We start from the raw sequence: 20,171 nt of genomic DNA on the forward strand, positions 1-20,171 counted from the left end.
CCCTGCCAGACCCCAGCGCCCAGCCCAGGGCCCTGGGGAAGAGGTCCGAGCTCTCCGGATAAATGTGTATCAATCTGAGCCCGGGAGACAGGACGCCCCTCTCTCTCTCCCAGGGGAGGGCTCTTTTTTGTGTCCCCAGGTGTGGAGGAGCTAATGTGTATAGCTAAGTGGGGTACAGGTCTGCGTCCTCAGAAGGACAGTCCGCTTGCTCAGACGGGGAGGGCTGGTCCGCCCCAGGTGTGGAGGTATTTCTCATTTCTCTGGAGGGACGGAGGGAGCTCAATCTGCGTCCCTAGCTTATGGGAGTCATCACTCCCCAGGTCGGAGGGGGCTGAATCTGTGGCCCTGGTTTGAGGGGCAGCCATCTATGGGGTGGTGCAGGATCAAGGAGAGGCGAATACTCAGGGAGCTGGTGGTTGACCTTTAATGCGCGATTCCGAGGCCGGCGCGGACCAGCCTGGGGAGATTTACTGTGGGAACGTCCGGCAGCCCAGCCCCCTTCTCTACTTCGGGCATCGCCCGCCCGCTCCGCTCCCTCGTCCGGGCCGCGTTCAGCCCTTGAAGAGGCCCCGTGGGCCCGCCGCTGGGCCCAGAGGGGTTTGGGGGCTCCGCAGGGGCCCGCAAACGCCAGATGGGCGCGAGGGCGAGTCTAGGACCTCCGCGAACGACCGCGCCTCTTGCTGCGGGATTCGATTAATTTCTGGGAACGCATCTTGAGCTCCGCGCGGGTCACCACGTTGTTGTCTTCGTCCTCACTCTCCTCTTCGTCTGCAAAGGGCGATGAGGGGATCAAGTTCCCATTCCCGGCTCAGATGTTCCTTCCCAGCCTTTACCATCCCACCACCACCTTGGCCCTAGGTCCGGCCCCTGACCACCTCCCGATGCTCTGCTTGGGCCCCCGGCCCCGCCCCCTTTCCTTGCCCGTACTGACCGAAGAACCTGTCCTTGAGACCGGCAACAGGCAGGGCGATGCGGGTGTTGTACATCGGCAGCTTTCCCTCTAGGGTGGAGTAGAACTGGGGGAGGGGGGAGCGGGAAAGAAGAGTGTGAGTGGGCAGAGGCTGCAGCGAAGTCCGTTCCCCCTCCTCCCCAGCCCACTCTGAGACATAACCTGATTCCATTCAGCACCTCTGCCCACTGCTGTAAAGTTTTCTTTGGTCGCTGCCGCGTCATTTGTTCTCAGCGTGCATCCTGATACCCCTCCCCCTCCCCCTCCCAGGCCCGCCCGTGGTCTCTAGGTCCCACCTCTTGTCCTCTCGAGGCCCCACCCTTGATCCCCCCAGCCTTGACCTCTGGCCCGCCAGGGCCCTCTGGAAACTCTCGTGGTGCATCCCTAGCTCCTTAAACCTCACGCCTTGTCCCTAAGGCCCATTCCCGGCCCATGGGCCTCCTCTCTGGTCTCCTGGGGGATGCCCCGACCTCCTGGTATTCCGCCCCAGCCCCGGCACCCTCAGCCCCACCGCCTGGCTGAAGGGGTACCTCGCGGTCGGCGATGTGGCGCAGCAACTCTGGCACGTTTTGGTTCTGGAGTTGCGCCTGTAGCTTCAACAGTTTTTCCTCCACGAGGCCCAGTAGGTTGGGCAGATAGTCACCTGCCTTGGGATCCAGCTCCTTTCTGGCGAAGTGGCCGGCCTCCTGCGGCCGGGGGCGGAACCAGGTGAGTTGGAAGGGGGCGGGGTCTCTGGGGCAGGTTCCACCCAGGGGCGGGGCTTTTCCTCAGGGACCAGGCCTTTGAAGTTAGGGGCCACCAACCCGAGTGGTGCTATCCTCTGTGGGGTGGGGATTCTGTGGTCAAGGGCCACGCGTATAGGGCAATTGCCTCTGAATTCCAGACACCCAAGCCAAGGGATGGGGGCAGGGGGAGTCTTTTAGTGGGAGGGCAGGGATACTAACTGGAGAGAGGCCATTGCCGGATGACCTTAAGAAATGGGATTCTGCTGCGGGCAGGGTGGGGCTTCTCTCATCTGTGGTCGCTCCAGGATTGGAGCGGGGTCTCTGAAGTTTTGGGTGTGTGTGTGTGGTGGGGGCTAAGTGGGACTTTCCCATGGGGGCGGTTGAAATGGGACAGGGTCTCTAAAGTCCTGGGCCTCTTGAGGAGTAAGGGGGTGCCCCCTGAGACGTGGGGTGGAGACTCAGGAGTGGGTTGAGGTTTCCCCTGTGTCTAGGCCTCTCATGTCCTGGACAGGGCCTGCGGTGGGATCTCTCGAGTCGGCTACGGGGCAGAACCCCACACCTGTGCGCCGGCACCGCCTCTCACGTCTTGCGGGGATTCCTCGTGGGCGGGGCCTGCCACTAGGATGTGGTTCAGTTTGCCAGCCAGGTGTTCCAGGCCCTCTTTGGTCATTTGCATTGCCCACATGGCGAGCTGCAGCTGATCCTGTGTGTCAGCGCGCCGCTGCTCCTCCGCCTTGATGCGCCCCTGCAACTCGACTTGCAGCTTCTGCTCGCTGCAGGGAGCAGGGAGGCCACCACTGGAGCTCCACCGACCCCGCAGGCCCCACTCTCGCCCTCGGGCACCCGGGACCTCACCTCACCAGCGTGGTCTCCCCTGAGTACTTGAGGTCTTCGAGCTCCCGCTGCAGCCGCTGCTTCTCTTGATTCAGCCTCATCAGCGTCTGCTCGTTCTGGCTTTTGAGCGTCTCCAACTGCGTGAAGGTGTCTCCCTGTGCCAGGAACCGCTGCACCACCGCCTGGGGGCCGCCCAGCCCGAGTCAGAGCCAGGGCTGGGGCAGGCAGGGGTGCACTCCTCCTTCTTTCCCCCGCTTCTTTCCCCCGGGGCACGCAGGACAAGTGGCTGAGCTGATGGCTTCTGCATAATGGTGTTTAGACACTCTGTGAGTCCGACCCAGGGCTGCCTCGAGGGTGTGCAGCCCCGAAGAAATGATTTTTGCGGGCCCTTCCTTGTCTATATAGGGAAATTGAATCAGCCACAATCGGATTGCGGGGCAGTGATAGCAGTGAGCACAGCTGCTTTCCAAACTCAACATGCCAGCAACGTTCTGGCAGTGAATCTTGCCCACTTCCAAGAGGAAATATGGCTGGGAAAGGCGCCTGGCCACAGTGCTCCAGATGACCCCATATGTCCAAGTCCTGGAACTCCTTGGAGGCTACCCCATAGGAGTAGTGGGTTGGAGAGCGCCGTAAGTGGAGAAACCCAACAGGGATCCAGGGGAATTAGTGTTCGCCAGCTGGGGACATAAATAAAGTCTTAGGAAATTTCAAGGAAGACGCTGCCTCGCGTGGGCCCCAGCTTCTCTGGGGCTGAGGCTGGCACTGGGCATTTTACTGCGCCCAGACCCTGCTACAGGTGCTGGAGGCACAGCAGAGAGAAAACACTGATAGTTCTCCTAGAGCTGATATGTCAAAGACGTCAGCACCAGTGTAAGCCGGAACATTAGAGGATGATGGCCAGTGTAGATAACTCGTGTGGGTTTTGCTGAGAGAGGTAGCGGATTAATGAGGCAGTAGCTGGAGGAAGAAGGGGTGTCTTTTGTGTGCTGAAGAATTGACCCGGCAAAAAGGGGAGGCTGGGTGTGTTGGCTTCCCAGGCTCAGCTAGGGCGTCTGGGAGCTGGGAGGGCCGAGGGCAGCACTCACGTGCGTTTCTGCCACGCCGGTGGCGTCCTTGACCTTGCCGAAGAGCACCTCCATCTGGTAAATGTTCCAGCGCCGCCGCAGCTCCTCCTCTTTGGAGTGCATGCTGTCCTGGAGCCTGTCGTTGGACTGCAGCAGCACCTGCTCGCGCTGGGTCTGCTGGTGGGTTGAGGTCAGGGCCGGGGTCAGCTCGCAGACAAGGGCTTAGGGCAGAGGCCGCGGGGGTTGGGGAAGTATCCGCACTGGGGTAAGGGAGGGGGTGGGGCCCAGGCGTGGGTAAGGGCACCCAGAAGGGGTCAGGAGTGCTTGGCAGGGCCTCAGAAGCAGCGCAGAGGGACGGGGTCCAGGGGGCGGGGCCTGTCAGGTAAGGGGCGGTTAGAGGCAGGATCAAATTTCCGACACAGGCAAGTCTTGTGGGGAAGGATGAGGATAGACCTGAGAGTAAGGGGAGGGCTGGAGGGCGGGGTCAGGGATGTGAGAGGAGCCCTGGCATCTAGTGGAGATGGGGGCGGAGTCAGGAGAAATGTCAGAACTGCCGAAGGGTCTAGGGCCTGGGCCAAGGTAGTGGCGCGGCCCCGGACCCAGCAGGGCCGCATCTAAGCAGGAGCAGGCTGGGGTCGTCGCAGCCCCGTACCCCTGGTGCGCCCACCTTGCGCTCCATGCGTTCGTTCTGCAGTTTCCTCTCCTCCGCGCGCTTCTTGCACTCTGTTAGGTAGCGTTCACGCTTTTTGCGCTCTCGGAACACTGTCTCTTCCAGATGCTGCAGCTGGTTCTAGAGGGCGGGAAAGGGGGACAGCAGGACCTGCGGGCTCTGGGCCAGAGCTGCAGGCCCAACTCTACACAGCTGGGTCAGGCTGTGGGGTCCTGGGAGAGAGATGGGACGGGTTCCGGGACAGCTGAGGTTCAGATGCTGGGGCCAGAACAGAACACCATGGCAGCATCGGGGGTCGGGGGGCAGGACCCCCACCCCCCACCCCGCCCAGGACCTGACGGGCTGGCACCTTGGCGATGTCCCTCGCATTAAGCGCCTCCTGATTCACTAGGTTCAGTTCCTCCAGCTCCTGTTTTGTTCTCAGCACCTCAGCCTCCATGAAGTCCAGCCGGTTCTCCAAGCGAAGGCTCTCCTCCTGGGGCGTGAGGGATGAGGCAGGCCTGTGACCGCTGTCCCTAACAAGGCTGGCTCTCCCACTTGCCGCCTCCCACACCCAGTCGCCCTGGTCCCTACCTGTAGATAGGCCTTGAGCTGCAGGTACACATTGGTGATGTGTTCGGCCTCCTCCACCTTCATCTGGGCCTTCTCCAGGCGGTTCTCCAGGTTCCGCATAGTCTAGAGAGAAGCAAGCCTGGGCTGGGTCCCTTCCCCCCTCAATTCCTCCCCCAGGATCAAGGCCTCTGCAGACCTCACTGGCCCCACCTTGGCCACCTCTGTGTTGCTATCTTTCGCCTCTGCCATCTCCAGCTCACGCAGACTGTGCTGCAGCTGGAGCTCCTCCAGCCACTTCTGTCGCAGCCCCAGCTGGTACCGAAGAGCATTCAGCTGCTTCACCTTCTCACTCAGCCGGTGGTCCAGGTGCTCCAGGGCCTGCTGAGGGAGGGGGGCAAGAGCAGGGGCCTGAACCCCTCACCTAGTCCTTCCTTCCTTCTCCCATATCTTTTTTTTTTGTTTTAATTTTATTTATTTTTTGGCTGTGTTGGGTCTTTGTTGCGATGCGCGGCCTTCTCATTGCAGTGGCTTCTCTTGCTGTGGAGCATGTGCTCTAGGCACGTGGGCTTCAGTAGTTGTGGTGCGCGGGCTCAGTAGTTGTGGCTCGCGGGCTTAGGTGCTCCGTGGCATGTGCGATCTTCCTGGAGTAGGGATCGAACCCGTGTCCCCTGCATTGGCAGGCGGATTCTTAACCACTGCGCCACCAGGGAAGTCCCCCTTCTCCTATATCTTGGTTCTCACCTCCCCTGACCCTTAGTAGTGTCTGACCTGGTTGATCCCCCTCCTCCTGCAGATTCTCTTTTTTGGGGGCTTCCAGGACCCCCATTTCTTGGTTTTCCACCCACCTCCCTGGCTGCCCCTTCTCCATCTCCTTTGCCTTTGAAGAGGTTCTTCTCTCCTCTGACCAACCTTACCCCCTTGGTGATCCTATCCAGTCTCAGGGTTTCAAAACTCACATATACACTGAAGACACCCCAATTTTGCCTCCCTCCTGAACTGCAGGCTTGTATATGCATATCTACACTGCCTTCCAGATGTTTCCACAGGCAGCTGAAAACCATCGTGTCCAAAACTATGTCCTTGATCTTTCCCCAAACCTGCCCTTCTCGAATCTTCCCCATCTCAGCTCATGGCAGCTCCACCCTTCCAGGTGCTCAAGTCCCAAACCTTGATGTCATCCTCACCTTCTCTTTTTCTCTCTCACCTGCATCCAGTTTGTTAGCGATTCTCTCTTCTATTTCAGAGGTTCCTCCAGAGAGAGCTCTTTCTTCCTATTTCTACCCCTTTTGTCCTAGTGCAGCCAACACCATCTTTCACCCGGTTGACCTCCTCCTGGCTTCTATTCCTGCCTCCTCACAGCCCATCTTCCGTTTCTCTGATTCTTAGTATAAAATCTGCACTCTTGCAGTGAAGGCTGCTGCAAAGTTCTGCCCCTGCTGACCTCCCTGACCTCACCTCCTGCAGAACCCCCCCGTCACTCACTACCATCCCGCCACACTTACCTCCTTTGTGTCTCCAACACTCTACTTTTGTTCCTACCCTAGGCACTTTGCACTTCCTATTCCATCTGCCTGGAATGCTTTTCCCCAGATCATTACCTGCCTGTCCCATTCTCAGCTCAAATATCACCTTCTTAGAGAAAGCAAAGACCCCCATCCTGCAGTCTAAAAGGCAAACCCCTGCCCCCATCCATCTCGAGTAAGTCAGTCTGTTTTATTTTATTTGTTTCTCTTGTCACCACTGGGAATTACTGTTTCTATATTTGTTGTTCTTGTTTTTTTTGGGTGTGTGTGTGGGGGGGTCTGTTCTCTCCACCAAGATATGAGATTTTGGGGAGTGGGGACATGGTCTGTTTCTTTCACCTCACGGTGACCAACACCTAAAACCATGCCAGGCACATGGTAGGTGCGTGATAAAGATTTAGAAATAAATGAGTGGCGCTAGGTGTGGAGAAGGGATTGGAGAGGCCAGTTGGGTGGGGACCCAGGCTGGAAATGAAGGGAGATGGTCAGTGGAACGGGAGTGGGGCAAACCTGGCCTGTCCTGTTCTTCAGGTATGGCTTCTCTGATTTCCATTCCCGAATCACTGCCTGGATCACTTTCTCATCTCCCTGCAGAGAGAAGAGCCCAGTCACACTACTGATTCAGGCCACTTCTACTTGAGGTGGTGCTCTGCCCCTGGGGATGCTGCTCCCGCCCCCTGGCACCTCTTCAACCTCACCTGGAGCAGGTCTGTCAACTGTAATTGCAGCGCCCTGGTCTCCTCATGGAGTTGGTTGATGGTCTCCTGATTCTTTTTGATGTTCCACTGGCTGGTCTCATAAAAGGCTTTCCGGTCACCCTCTGGGGTCATGTGAGGTGGGCAGGCAGAAGCAGAGGATCATGGGAAGGGGGGACTTCCCAGAGGGAAGACCTTTCAGTAATTGTCAACCTAACACCGTAACGATATTTCACTTTGAGCATTTGTTATGTGTTGGATGCTGGACTAATAATTTTCTAGGTATCAAATAGCGTGTGCCAATAGGTACATGTCCATATACATATTATACCCATTTTACGCATGTGAAGACTCAGGCTTATTATATTGTTCCAAGTCACAAGCAGTTGGACTCCCCAGCCCATACCTTCAACCACTATGCAAAATTATCTCCTAATAATAAAACAATAATGATTTATACCAGGATTTCCCAATCTTGGCACAACTGCCATTTGGGATGGATAATTATTTGCTGTGGCGAGCTGTCCTGTGCACTGTCAGATGTTGAGCAGCATCCCTGGCCTCTACCCACTAGATGCCAGTAACCACCCCCCCCCCCCCAGCAATGTGACAAACCAAAATGTCTCCAGACATTGCAGAATAGCCCTATTCCATTGAGAACTACCGGTTCACACTTTATAGTGTTACTATGTGCTAGGCACTGTCCTAAGCACCTTACGCATTTCAACCACCTATGAGGTTGTACTGTTACTATCCCCATTTCATGGCTGGACAGACTGAGAGCAATGAGGTTACTCTTGGTCCCTGAAAGTCAAACAATTAGTATATGTAGAGCCAGGATTTGAACCCAGAAAATTCAGCTCTAGAAATCTATATTCTTTACCACTCCATGCATGATAGAAGAGCTGAAATTACATAAAAGTATGAAATGCAGTCCAGTCAGTTCTGAGCTCAGGAAAAGTTTTACAAGAAAGATGAGGAAAAACATGAACCAGTATGAGTTTTTGCCTTCAGAAACTGGCCACTGGATGAACGCCAGTGAAACGCTCCTGCCAGCTCAGAGGACTGTTGACTCTTGACCCTTCTGTGCCCTGTGGAGCCATCTTACCTAACAGTTGTAGCTTCCTTTGTAACTCAGCCACCTGCGTGTGCACAGCGGACTTCCCCTCGCTGGCGTGGAAAGGTGCCGCCTTGGAATGGAGTGAGTGCCAGGCCTGCACTGACCCCTTGCCTCGAGGGTGGTAGGGCTTGATCTGAGCCTGACCGCCCTTGACTTTGGAAGGAGCTGAAATCTGGACCTGAAAAGGCATGGCGTTGGCGGAGGCCGCCCAACTCAGGGGAGACGTCATAATTGGGTTGAGGCCAAGGATCCCTGGTGGTTAGGGGATCCGCTAGGAATTGCCTCTGTCCGGCATCCGTCAGCTCCTGTTCCTCGGGCTCTGGGAATGCACTTGTCTACCGCTTGGCGGGGCGTCGCAGCATCTACGGTTGCTAGGTAACCTTCCCCGCCTCCCTCCAGCGCTCCCAAGGAAATCGCCTGCATTCCAATCTACGGCTCTCATTGGCTGACGCTGAACTGAGGGGCGGTCCCAATAGGGGACAGACCGGACCAGCTCCGCAGAAAGATGGGGGAGGGTACTTTGGAGTCACGTGCTCATCCCTTTTCCTCCCCACCCCTCCACCCTAACCCCGCCGAGGCGGTTCGCGGGCGTTTTTCAGGAACTTTCTGTTCCGGCTGCAGAACCCGACACTCCCAAGATGGAGGCACCTTGCGCCGCCATTAAGCGCTAACCTTCAGAACTATTCCCTTTAAGGCTTCACAGTCCTATCCAAGATGGCCGTCTCGGTTCCGGCCCCGCCACTTGCCACTCACAACATGGCGGCCACGAACCGCCGTTCAGGGAGCGCAGCGTGATACCGGAAGTGATGCTTCCACACATTTCCGCTTTCTTTCTGCGGGAGGAACAGTTGGCTGCTGGGTCGGGGGGCGCGGTGGATATTGACCTTTGCCCCAACCTCGTGTAGGTGGTGAACTAGTGGGCGGGAGGGCACCCCAATTTCCTCTTGGGGGCAGTCGAAGGTGGGAATTGGATAGCTAACCACCCCTTACTCATGGGGAGCGGAGGTTTTGAGATCTCCCCACCGTTGATTTGGGCCAAGTGAGATTCCCCTCCACTGGGCAGGATTGGGGAGACCCCCCCCCGCCCCCAGTATGGGAAGCAAAGTGAGCCCTCATTGCCCGGAAGCGATGGAGGAATCCAGTTGGCTGGAGGGAGAGGTGCCTTCCTTCGGCTGGAAGTAGCCCTCTCCCGCTGACCTGCCACCCCTTTCTTGCTGCAGCGCGAGGGCACAGCGCATCTCCCAGCAGCCTCCTTCCTCTGACAGAACCCGTTTCCGGCTTCCGAGGCTCCAGCGAGATGTTACTAGTGCTGCTGCTGCTGCCCATGTGTTGGGCCGTGGAGGTCAAGCGACCCCGGGGCGTCTCCCTCACCAGTGAGTCGGCCACTGGAGGTGGTCAGAGGTGGGGGTGGGGTGTGGGAGGCTCCTGGGAGAGGCACTTAACAGCCTTCGGTCTCAGTGTTCTGGTCTCTGGGCAGGAAAGGTGGCAATGCTCAACTGGTGGGTGGGGGGAGAGGAGCCATTGGGTGGAAAGGGCCTCTTCCTGCCCTGGGCTGAGCCCCTTGCCCCCCTCCCCAGACCATCACTTCTACGACGAGTCCAAGCCTTTCACTTGCCTGGATGGCTCTGCCAGTGTCCCTTTTGATCAGGTCAATGACGACTACTGTGACTGCAAAGATGGCTCAGATGAACCAGGTGAGCTCTTTCTTCATTCGTTCATTCATCATGCATTTATTGAGCAGCTGGTGGGTGCCAGGTCCTGTGCTGTGAGCAAAACAGACCCAGTCCTGTCCTCAGAGAGCTCGCTGTTGAGTGGGGGGAAGCGGGCACAGAAGCGAGTGGTCAGTGGTTTGGTGAGGAGAGCGGGAGGTGCTGTGGGAGCCCGGAGGGGGAGGGGGAGGGGGTTTGGCAGGGTCCTGTTCTGAGGGCCTCAGGGAGGAGAGGCAGGAGGGAGCACTGAAGAGTTTTGTTTCAGGCCCCGAGCGTGCAGCTGTCTTTCCTCCTCTTACTTGGGATCAGTTACTCTCACATTCCTTGTTCCTTCTGTGTATGCGGTGGGTGTGACACGCTGGATTCTGAGCACACTCCACAAACCCTCCCTCCCTTCGTCCCCCCAGGCACAGCCGCCTGTCCCAACGGCAGCTTCCACTGCACCAACACTGGCTACAAGCCCCTGTACATCTCCTCCAGATGGGTCAACGATGGAGTTTGTGGTGAATGAGATCTCCCTGGGGTTGGGAACAGCGTGCTGGGTGGAGGGAGGGAAGAGGCGCTGCCGGGTCCGATGGTGCCCACACCTCTTCCCTCAGACTGCTGCGACGGGACGGACGAATACAACAGCGGGATTGTCTGTGAGAACACCTGCAAGTACGTAGGTGACACCCCCCCATCCCCCCCCACCCCTCCAGACCTTGCCTTGCCCCACTGGGTGAATCAGGGTTCCCTCTCTTTTCTGTTTTTGTGTACTGAGTGCTCACCCCGTGCCAGGTGCCTTGGGAATGCTCCCTCAGCAATTTCCTCTCTGGCCTGGAAGCAGGTGCAGTTTGCCTAAGAACAGATGAGAAAGCTCAAGGTTAGAAAGGAGAATGACTTCCTCAGGGTCACATAGCTAGGAGATAGCAGAGCCGAGACTCGAACCCAGGTCGGTCTAACTTGAGACTGCATGCTTTTAACTGCTGTGTTCTGCAGCAGGACCTGAAAACTGAAATGCCCACAGGTAGGTAATCTAAACAGCACAAGCAGACTGAGTATAAGGCAGTAGGGAGTGGTGGGCTTGTGACATCTAAAGGCACAGCTGTCCTCCACTCCTGTGAGTTGAGGGCAGGTGGCAGGGCTGGATTTGTTTTTCAAAGAAGCTGAGAGTCCCAATACTTCTGTAAACTCTTTTGATGGAAGGTCTTTGAAACAGAGAGTGGATTAAGCAGAACAGTGCTTACCGGCCAGATTGCCCTTTGTGTCTGGGGGGTCTGTGACTTCTGTGCTTTTGTCTCCTCCCTCTCTTGGGAGCCACCTCCCAGCCCCACATCCCAGCACCCCCCAGTCCCTCCCCTGACCCTGAGGGTGGACGAACCCTGCCCATTGTCCTTCCCCCCAAGGACAGGGATGAGGGACTCTGAGGCCAAGAGAGCCTGGGGAGGTGGGGAGAGGAGGGTTTGTTCTCCTGTCTTTGCCCACATAGGGGGTGTGAAGGCATGGGTGTTGAACCCTTTTGGAAGGAGCAGACCTGGTGGATGCTAAGTGCCCCCGACCCCATCGTGCCTATGTGTCCCCTCTCCCCAGAGAGAAGGGCCGTAAGGAGAGAGAGACTCTACAGCAGATGGCGGAGGTGACCCGCGAGGGGTTCCGCCTGAAAAAGATCCTAATTGAGGACTGGAAGAGGGCCCGAGAGGAGAAGCAGGTGAGGGGCCCGGTGGGGCTGACCCAGGACAACCTGGAGGTATAGGCTGAGGAGGCCGGCTGGGGTTGATGTCTGCTCCTGACTCGTGGTGTCCTGGGGCCAGTTACTGTCTCTCTGCGCCTTGATTCACTCGTTTGTCCACTTGGCGCTTAGTCGTTGCTTAAGCGGGTACCAAGTGGGTGGCAGCCAGTACAGGCATCGACCTGGGCCTTGGGTGCAGACTGAAGTGGGCTCAGAGGAGCTCTGCTGCCCCTAGGACAGGAGGGACACGTCTGCATCCCGGTCCCAGGGTTCTCTCATCTGTAAGTTAGGGTTAATGGCTACGTGACTTCCCAGTCTGGGGGAGGACTCGAAACGGGGGTCAGTCAGTCGCAGTCACGTTAGTTCAATAGGGTGGGTGCTGGGGGGGGCAGAAGAGGGTGTACCCCCAGGGGTGTGTCTCTCCCTCCCCTGTCTGCCACCCCCTTGGCTGTTAGATGGGTCAGAGTCCTCAACACTCCTCCTGGGCTCTTGCCCGACCCACTGAGTAAGGGCTCCAGCTCTGTTTCTCTGCCCTGGGCAGCTTCCAGGTTTTTCTCTCCCACCCCCATGGCCTGGCTAGAGAGGTACCTCCCGAATTTATGGGGCAGTGAATTCAGAGCCAGTGTGATACCTCCCGAGTTTAGAGGATGCTGGGGAGCCACATGGTGAGGTTGGCTCCGGGTGATCTTTGCCCTCCTGGGCAGGTGGGAGGATCCTGGCAGCAGACCAGGCTGAGGTCTTGGGAGGAAAGTGATCCCGTGTGGGCTTGGGCTAAGACCCTACAGCTTGGGACCCCCATCCCTAGGCTGGAGTCCACCCAGCACACACATTCGTTTTTGAAATAGCCACAGAAGCCCAGGATGCACTGGGCTCATGCATCATGGCTAGAAGCAAACGTGGAACTAGATGTGGAACTGCCTCAAGAGTGCATCAACTAGTGGGAGGGACACACAGACAAAGTGATAGCCAGGGCTGAGGGGAGAAGGGATGTTCGGGGCTGTAAGGCATAGAGAAGACTCTTGCCTGGTCCCTCTGTTCCCCGAACCCGTCTTGGGGGTAGGAAGTAGGGAAGACTTCCTGGAGGAGGAGGCTTCCATCTAAACTGAAATCTGTTGGGTAATTCAGAGTTAGCCAGGCAGAGTGTTCCAGACAGAAGGAAAGCATGTGTGAAGAACTGGAGGCAGAGAGTGGAGCTCTGAATGTTGTCAGGGCAGTTGGATCTTAGAGTTTAAGATAGCAGTGGGATGGATGGGGCTGGAGAGGTGGGCAGGGGCCTGGTCATGCAGGGCCTCGGGGGCTACATTGACGTCTTTGGGTTTCTCTCCAGTGGGCTGCAGGGAACCATAGCAAGGGGGAGACCCAGAGAGGGGTGTGTATTTTGAAAAGATCCTGTGGCCACCCTGTGAAATAGAGTCAGGGAGATGGCAGTCTGTGAGGAAGAGGGTGGAATAGGAAGAGAGCTGGCCCCTGTCTTCTGCCTACCCAGAAAAAGCTCACTGAGCTGCAGGCTGGAAAGAAGTCACTGGAGGACCAGGTGGAGTTGCTGCGGACACTGAAGGAAGAAGCTGAGAAGCCAGAGAAGGAGGCCAAGGACCAGCACCGGAAGCTGTGGGAAGGTACATCACTACGTCCCAGGGTGGCCGTGACTTGCCCTTGGCTCCTGGCTGGGAAGAGTCTGGGCCCAGGAGCCTCTTGCTTGTTATCTCTCGTCTGTGGTTTTGCTGATTTTTTAAATCATGGCACTTTAGTTCCCTGCGTGCCCAGTTATCTTTGACTGTGTGTTGGTCGCTGTGTTTAAAAGTCATTAATAGGAGTAACTTGCAGTCTAGGATGAGAGGTCCCTCTCCAGAGAGGAGGGGCTTTGCTTCCTGCCATCTCTGAGCGCTACCATTCAGGGATCCCTTGAATCCAAATTCAAGGCTGGAGATTCTTCTGGCCTCACAGGCCGTGTGAGCCGAGGTCTAAGCATAGGCTGGGTAATTTCTGGCCCAGCTTATCCCTGAGGGGAGCCCCATGGGGTCACAGTTATGCTGGGGGTGGGGGCGGTTCACCTTGGACTTTGATTTTCATTTCTCTTCCCTCACAAGTTATCAAAATGGACATCCACATTTGCCAGGATTGGCAACATCCCTTAGGGTGAAAGCGGCTTCTATATTCTCTTACCTTCTTGATTTCCTCTTGGCCCTGGAAACTCCTGCTGTCTTGGTTGGTTTTAAGATGATTTTCTTAGGCTTTGTCCAGCATTTCGTTGCTGTTCGTAGATTGTGTTGCCATTATGGGAAATCTGAAGCCTTGGCATTTGTTCTCAGCCTGCTCTGTGCAGGGGCACATGGTGGAAGGAGGATAGAAGGGAGAGAGGGGACAGAAACCCATTCCAGGCTAGTTAAAAGACCAAGCATCGCTGGGAGGATTTGGAGGTGCGGCTCCAGCTGGTGACCAGGAACCAGCTCCGGGCTGGTGACCAGGAACCGGCAGTCTTCTCTCTGAGGCCATTCTGTGATCTCATCCATCTCTTTGAGCATCTGCTGCGTTCTCCCTTCCTTTCCTATCTCTGCTCTGATTTCTCGTAATTAGTAATTCAGTCATTCATCTTAACAAGCATTTGCTGTGTACCTGTCATGGGCCAGGTGCACCCCAGGTGCCAGCAATACAGGACTGAACAAGACAGAGAAAGCCCTCTGACCACAGAGGGAGGGAGGGCGTGCCGGCAGAGGGAACAGGTGCAAAGGTTCCGAGGCAGCATCTTGTCTAGTTTTTAAGGAGCAGCGAGGAGGCCACGTGGGGGCATGAGAGGAGACTCTCCCCTTTATTTACGTAACATCAGCTGCTTTTGTGATATAGCTACAGAGCCGAGTGGTTGCCAACAGAGACCTCATGGGTTGCCAAACCTAAAATAGTTTAGCATCAGGCTCTTTACAGTAAAGTTTTCCGACCCCTGACAAAGACACTGATATTCTCTCCCACACTGATGATAGCTGGACCAGAGCACCCAGTGCTTGTTTCATAAGGATCATCGTGTCGCTCCTGCCTACCTTCCCTATGAACTGCACCCACACGTAGCCCTGTGGCCTTGCCCAGCTAGGTTGATGCCCAAATCTCTCTGATTGCAGACCCTGTCCCTTAACTGGAGGCTTGAGTCATCTGCCTGTTCCGCCTGGCTCAGGGCCCCAGCATTGCCCTGGCCTCCTGATGGCCTCCCTCCATCAGGCCAAGCCATTCTTCTGCCCAGCAGTCTTCCCGGCTCCCCAGTGCCTCAGGTGGGACAGCGTTTGGGCCACCACTGCTTGGTTACGATGCCCCCTGCCTCGAGGAGTGGAGTACTTTTCCCTGCACTGCACCCTGTGCACTCACCACATTGGTCTGATTGCCTTTCCCCTGAAACTGCTGCCCTTTATTGCTCCCAGGCCTCTGCTCCAGCCACTCCCACTGCAAATACAGAGGTGTCTAGTGGGCTCTAGGCCCAGTGCTCAGCAGCGACACATGAGGCCCCATCCTGCAGCCCTGCTCACCTTGAAATGGGAGCAGCAGATCAGTGAGTCTGTCCCACTGTGCCCCAAGCCCTCAGATGGCGCTGCCTCCACAAAGACTTTCCAGCTTCCTTCCTGAGATCAGCCCTTCTGATCACATGTGACAAAAACCCAACTTGAACCCACTTCATAAAAAGTGGAAGCTTTAGGCCCAGTGGGACCCTAGGTTCCCTGGATGGCAGGAGTCCTCCCTCCCCCTCTGGGCTCTGCCTCCTTCTCTGTGGGCTTCCTTCCCAGGCAGGCTCTGCCCTCCTGTGCCAGCACAACCACAGGCAGCACTAGGTTTATTTCCTTCTGGCTCAGCAACCCCAGCCAGTAGAGAATACCACTTTCCCACAAGTCCCAACACAAATTCCAGGGCAAGCTCCTATTGGCTTGTCCCAGGTCCCGTGGCTGCCCATGAACCAATCCCTGGAGCCAGGAGGTGCAGCATAGGTTCTGATTGGTCAGGCCTGAGTGTCGGGTGGGTAGTTGCCCACAGGGAAGTGGAGGAGGGGTAGTGTAAGCAGGTGGGGTTGTTTGCTGGAAAGGTAAAGCTGAGGGTTGGAATTACCCTCCTTTCCTGGGGTCTTATTGCTTCTACTATTCTCTGCCCTCTTGGGTTTTGGAGTGAGTAGGTGGTGACCAAGTCAGACCTGTCAAGGGCCAGCACAACATGGGGTCACCCAGCTTGGGCTTTTAAGGGTGGTATGAGTTCCAAGGCCAGATCATCGGAGGTGGGGTGTGTGAGTGTGTGTGAGAGACGTGGGATGTGACTGGGGCCTTGAAAGAAGGCTGGGAGTTCCCTGCTCTATTTCTTCCTAGTTTCCATGTGATTTAAAATATCCCATCTGACTTCCATATTCTCTGTTAAAAAGATTTTTGGGGGTAACAATCCTGAAAGTAGTAAAGTAGAAAGGGAGAGAGTTTTCATCCAGGTTAATCTCTACCAGGAGGCGTGAAACCTTCCAGACCTTTCTTTTTTTTTTTTTTTTTTGTGGTATGAGGGCCTTTCACTGTTGTGGCCTCTCCCGTTGCGGAGCACAGGCTCCGGATGCACAGGCTCAGCGGCCATGGCTCACGGGCCTAGCCGTTCCACGGCATGTGGGATCCTCCCAGACCAGGGCATGAACCCATTTCCCCTGCATCGGCAGGCGGACTCTCAACCACTGCGCCACCAGGGAAGCCCTTTCCAGACCTTTCTTGTCCATCCCAGGCAGAGATGCAATTCTTCAGAGGGTAGTAACTCTGGGTGTCGACCCCAAATCCACACTTCAAGTGCCCAGTGGCCACGTGTAGCTGGTGGCTGTCATTTTGGCCAGCAGATGTAGACCATGTCCATCTTTGTAGAAAGTTCTGTTGGACAGCACTGGTCTACATGGTGTATGGGTGTTGTGCTCTGTCTATGTGTACCTCATTTCCTTTTTTTTCACTCAGACCCTTCACTTTTTTTTTTATTGTGGTAAAATCCACAAAATGTACAATTTACCATTTCAACCAATTTGAAGAGTACAGTTCAGTGGCATCAAGTACATGCACCACGTGCACCCATCTCCGCTATCTAGTTCCAGAGCATTCCCGTCTCCCCAAAAGGGGACTTCCATGTCCATCAAGCAGTCCCTCCCCATCCCCCCGCCCCCCAGCCCCTGGCAACTACTCATCTGCTCTCTGTTTCTATGGGTTTGCCAGTTCTGGACGTTTCATATCAACAAAACCGGGCAGTGTGTGGCCTTTGTGACCGACTTCTTTCCCCGAACATCGTGTTGCCACGGGTCATCCACACTGTGGCCTTGTGTCTGGACCCTACTTCCTTTTAACAGTTGTGTCTATTCCGGTGTATGACCCTGGCAGGATTTATTTAATCCAGGTGCCGTTTTTTTCTATCAGGTTCGCAGTGCTGGTTTTCATCATTTGTAAACGCCTGTTGTGTATTAGGGTGTTGGCCCTTTGTGACCGAAGTTGCCGGTGTTTTCTTATCATTCATCTTTGGTGCCAGGTTCCTGGTGTTTTCTTGCTGGGCCATGTGTTAGAAAGTGAATTCAGGGACTTCCCTGGTGGTCCAGTGGTTAAAACTGCGCTTCCACTGTAGGGGGTCGTGGGTTCGATCCCTGGTTGGGGAACTAAGATCCCGCATGCCGCAAAGTGGCCAAAAAAAAAAAGAAAAGAAAGTGAATTCACTCTTGTCTTCTCTTTGCTTCTGTTTCCACTGTTTTGCACCACGGCGAGCGTCCTTTTACACAAGGCTGGGCGTACTCGTGCCCCGTTTCCCTTAGCCCGAGTTCTCAGCATGAAGTTGCCGACTCAGGTTTAGGGGTAACATGCCAGGGTTTGACCCAGATTCCCAGAGGGTGGTGGGGATGAGCACGGGCTCTGGAGGCAGACGGCCCGGCTTGGGCCCCCGGCTCTGCCCCTCGCCAACTGGGTGACCATGGGCGGGTCCCTTCACCCACCTGAGCCTCAGGCCCTCGTCTGTGAGGACGGTGTCGGCTGAGTCTGCTGGGGGTCTCGTGGGGTCTCCAGGGACACAGGCCGCTTGTCCTGCTGCAGAGGGCTGAGCTTCCTAATGGAGCTGCCCCTGTGGCTGCTTTCCTGAACCCCACCTGAGCCGGCTAGTGATGAGACAGACAGGCGGAGGAGGGACCATCAGAGCAGATATGGGGCTAAGGCCCTGTGTCCACTGGCCACTCCCAGTTCCCTTTTTCCGTGCAGGTGGCCTCTCCCCTCTCTCCTGGGCCCCCAGAACATCTCCCTCGCCTGGCCGCCCCCCAACCCCAGTCTCCGTCCCCTGACCTTTTTCCTGCTTGGCATCTTCCCGCGGGGGCCTCCCGGACATGGCAAACCTAGTGCGTGGTCCCCTGCCTGCCTCTCACAGCCACCGATCGTTCAGACCATCCGCAGAGCCCTCAGGATCTCCCCCTAATCTGGCGCTTCCTGCCTCCTTGGCCCCCTTGCCCCTGCACCGGCCAGCCCTTGTCATCTCCTTGCTCCCCCCGCCATAGTGGCCTGACTCAGGGCCCCAGCACCCAGTGGAGGGCTGGCCGTACAGCGGTCCCCCTGGGGCGTTGGGGAGGGCAGATTTTGGGGTGGCGGGAGCTGTAGACGGTGCAGAGGATGATGGGCTGGTCCCTCCACAGAGCAGCTGGCCGCCTCCAAGGCCCAGCGAGAGCAGGAGCTGGCGACCAGTGCCTTCCAGGAGCTGGACGATGACATGGACGGGGCGTGAGTGTGTGGCATTGCCTGCCCTGGGCTCCCTCCTCCCATCCCCGCCTTCAGAAACCAGCCAGAGCCCACCTCCTCGCCCTGGGGCCCCCAGGGCCCGAGCTGGTCCCAAGCCCTCTCTAAAGGAGCCTCTGCTTGCTCATGTATAAGATGGGTGTAGAGCAACCCCGGAGGAGGAGATGAGGGGAACCACCCCTCAAGGAGCTGGGCCCCCGAGGGGACTAGGGATCCCATTACTTTTCACAAGCCTACTCTGTGGCCTGGGACACTTTGGTGAAAGTCAGAATCCCTCCTGCGCCCCTGAACTTGCTGGCTGACCCCAGGCAAAGGGCTCGGTGGAGGGTGGGCTGTCGGGAACGAGGAGGCTGGGCAGCCCCCTGGTGGGAGGCTTCGGAGGGACCAAGGGGGCAGAATGGGCAGGGGCAGTCCACGCCCTGGTTGGCGATGGTGCGGGTGGAGGGACAGAATGTGGTGCTGCGGCCATCGTGGGTACTGGGGCTTGGCTGCGGGGAGGGCGCCAGGCCAAGGGCAGTTTCGATGTGCTGGGCTCTAAGGGTGGAAGGACGTGGAAGCTGGGTCTTGGGGGACACAGGGTTGTCCAGGTATCTCCTCCTCCCACCCCTGTGTCCTTCCCTCCCTTGAGCCCCTCAGGGTTGTGGAGCCTCAGGAGAGGGTAGGAGGGTGGGGACTGGGTGGCTGCTTCTCCTGGGGGGTGGGGGCCAGAGGGGTCCGAACCCCAGACTTCATCTTTTCTCAGCTTCCTGCTGCTCTCCCCTCCCTGCCCCAAGGTTCTGAAGCAAGTTCTCGGGGCGGGGGGGGCCTGGCAGGGGGAGGCAGGCAGCTGGCCAGCAGCCAGGGGGCTCACCCCTCCATTGGCTTCTGCCTGTGCCCCTGCAGGGTCTCTGTGGCCGAGCTGCAGACCCACCCGGAGCTGGACACAGATGGGGACGGGGCATTATCAGAAGGGGAAGCCCAGGTACCCAACCGGCCCCTTCACTTGGGACTCCTGGAGGGGGTTGCCCCAGGGTGACCTCAGGGCCAGGGGGCCCAAGACAGGCTGGCCGTGGGCTCCTCCCGTGGATGGTTCCCGGCTGGGCCCAGGCCAGGGCTGCTGGGGGGCCCACCGTGGCTGACGCGGCCAGGCCAGGGCCGCCACCCAGGGCCGCTTCTCCCTGCCCTTTGGGACCTGGTGGGGTCGCGCAGGTGCCCAGGGGTGTCTGATCGGGACAGAGCCAGGTTCCGCATACGCGTGCCCCACCTGCTTCGCCTACCCCGCCAAGTGCACGTACCTGATTCACCTTCCTCACGGCTGGGCCTGTAGCTCTTTGTCTTTGCTGGTTTGGTCCCCCGTCCGTCGCTGTCCTGCTGGTCCCCACTGCGCCCCCCTGCCCCTCTGCCTCTGTCTCCGGGGGCCTGGGCACCTCTGGTGCCCCTGCCTCTCAGTTTCCCTCCCTGGTCTCTCCAGTCCCCATCCGACACCTCTCTGGCCCCGCTCCTTTCCCACAGGCCTGTGCTGCCCCCTTCTGGCTGCCGCGCCTCACCCAGCCTGGCCCCGGCCTGGCCACGGGAGGTCAGGGCGTGCTGTGCCTGGCACCACGGCCTGAGGGGCCCCCCACCCCCTCCGAGAGTGCCTGGGGTGCAGGGAGGCACATGGAGGTCCTGCTCCTGACACCACCCCAACATAACGCACACAGACCCTTCTCGGGGGAGACACGCAGACAGATGCCGCTTCCTTCTCTGACCGCATCTGGGCTGCCATCCGGGACAAGTACCGGTCCGAGGTCAGTGGGGGGAGGGAAAGGGATGTGGTCCTGCCCCCCCTCGCCCCGCCCCTCGATGCCTCACGAAGGAACGGCCTCCGTTTTCTGGCGCCGGGCCACCCTGGCCAGCTGGG

The 20,171-nt window shown here is 57.5% G+C and overlaps 2 protein-coding genes across 12 annotated transcripts in view; one reads left to right on the top strand and one right to left on the bottom strand.

Annotated features, from left to right (window-relative positions):
• Positions 1–410: 410 nt before the first annotated feature.
• Positions 411–8,946, bottom strand: ODAD3 (outer dynein arm docking complex subunit 3). 4 transcript variants are annotated; one of them, XM_033401178.2, is made up of 14 exons: positions 8,808–8,946; positions 8,124–8,313; positions 7,019–7,193; positions 6,831–6,908; positions 5,008–5,178; positions 4,819–4,920; positions 4,595–4,720; positions 4,243–4,365; positions 3,597–3,752; positions 2,530–2,690; positions 2,234–2,447; positions 1,480–1,635; positions 932–1,016; positions 411–768 (listed from the first exon to the last, which is right to left on the bottom strand). In XM_033401178.2, the coding sequence occupies exons 3-14, from the start codon at positions 7,148–7,150 to the stop codon at positions 650–652; spliced, it is 1,623 nt and encodes a 540-aa protein (XP_033257069.1). In that variant the 5' UTR covers positions 7,151–7,193; positions 8,124–8,313; positions 8,808–8,946; the 3' UTR covers positions 411–649. The 4 variants fall into 4 exon arrangements, with proteins under 4 accessions (XP_033257069.1, XP_033257068.1, XP_033257067.1 ...); XM_033401177.2 differs by having other exon boundaries at positions 7,019–7,228; XM_033401176.2 differs by lacking the exon at positions 8,808–8,946 and having other exon boundaries at positions 3,597–3,749; positions 7,019–7,140; positions 8,124–8,759.
• A 427-nt stretch (positions 8,947–9,373) lies between these two features.
• PRKCSH (protein kinase C substrate 80K-H) overlaps positions 9,374–20,171 on the top strand; it is a 140,382-nt gene continuing 129,584 nt past the window's right edge. For all 8 annotated transcript variants that reach the window (XM_049708501.1, XM_033401179.2, XM_012535894.3 and 5 more), the window contains exons 1-9: positions 9,374–9,508; positions 9,713–9,829; positions 10,252–10,347; positions 10,444–10,501; positions 11,414–11,531; positions 13,039–13,168; positions 18,193–18,277; positions 19,175–19,253; positions 19,972–20,058. In XM_049708501.1, coding sequence (XP_049564458.1) covers positions 9,433–9,508; positions 9,713–9,829; positions 10,252–10,347; positions 10,444–10,501; positions 11,414–11,531; positions 13,039–13,168; positions 18,193–18,277; positions 19,175–19,253; positions 19,972–20,058 — 846 coding nt within the window. In that variant the 5' untranslated portion in view covers positions 9,374–9,432. The remainder of the gene's footprint in view (positions 9,509–9,712; positions 9,830–10,251; positions 10,348–10,443; positions 10,502–11,413; positions 11,532–13,038; positions 13,169–18,192; positions 18,278–19,174; positions 19,254–19,971; positions 20,059–20,171) is intronic.

This window comes from Orcinus orca, chromosome 3 (assembly GCF_937001465.1).
Source record: "Orcinus orca chromosome 3, mOrcOrc1.1, whole genome shotgun sequence".
In the NCBI taxonomy this organism is placed as follows: domain Eukaryota; kingdom Metazoa; phylum Chordata; class Mammalia; order Artiodactyla; family Delphinidae; genus Orcinus; species Orcinus orca.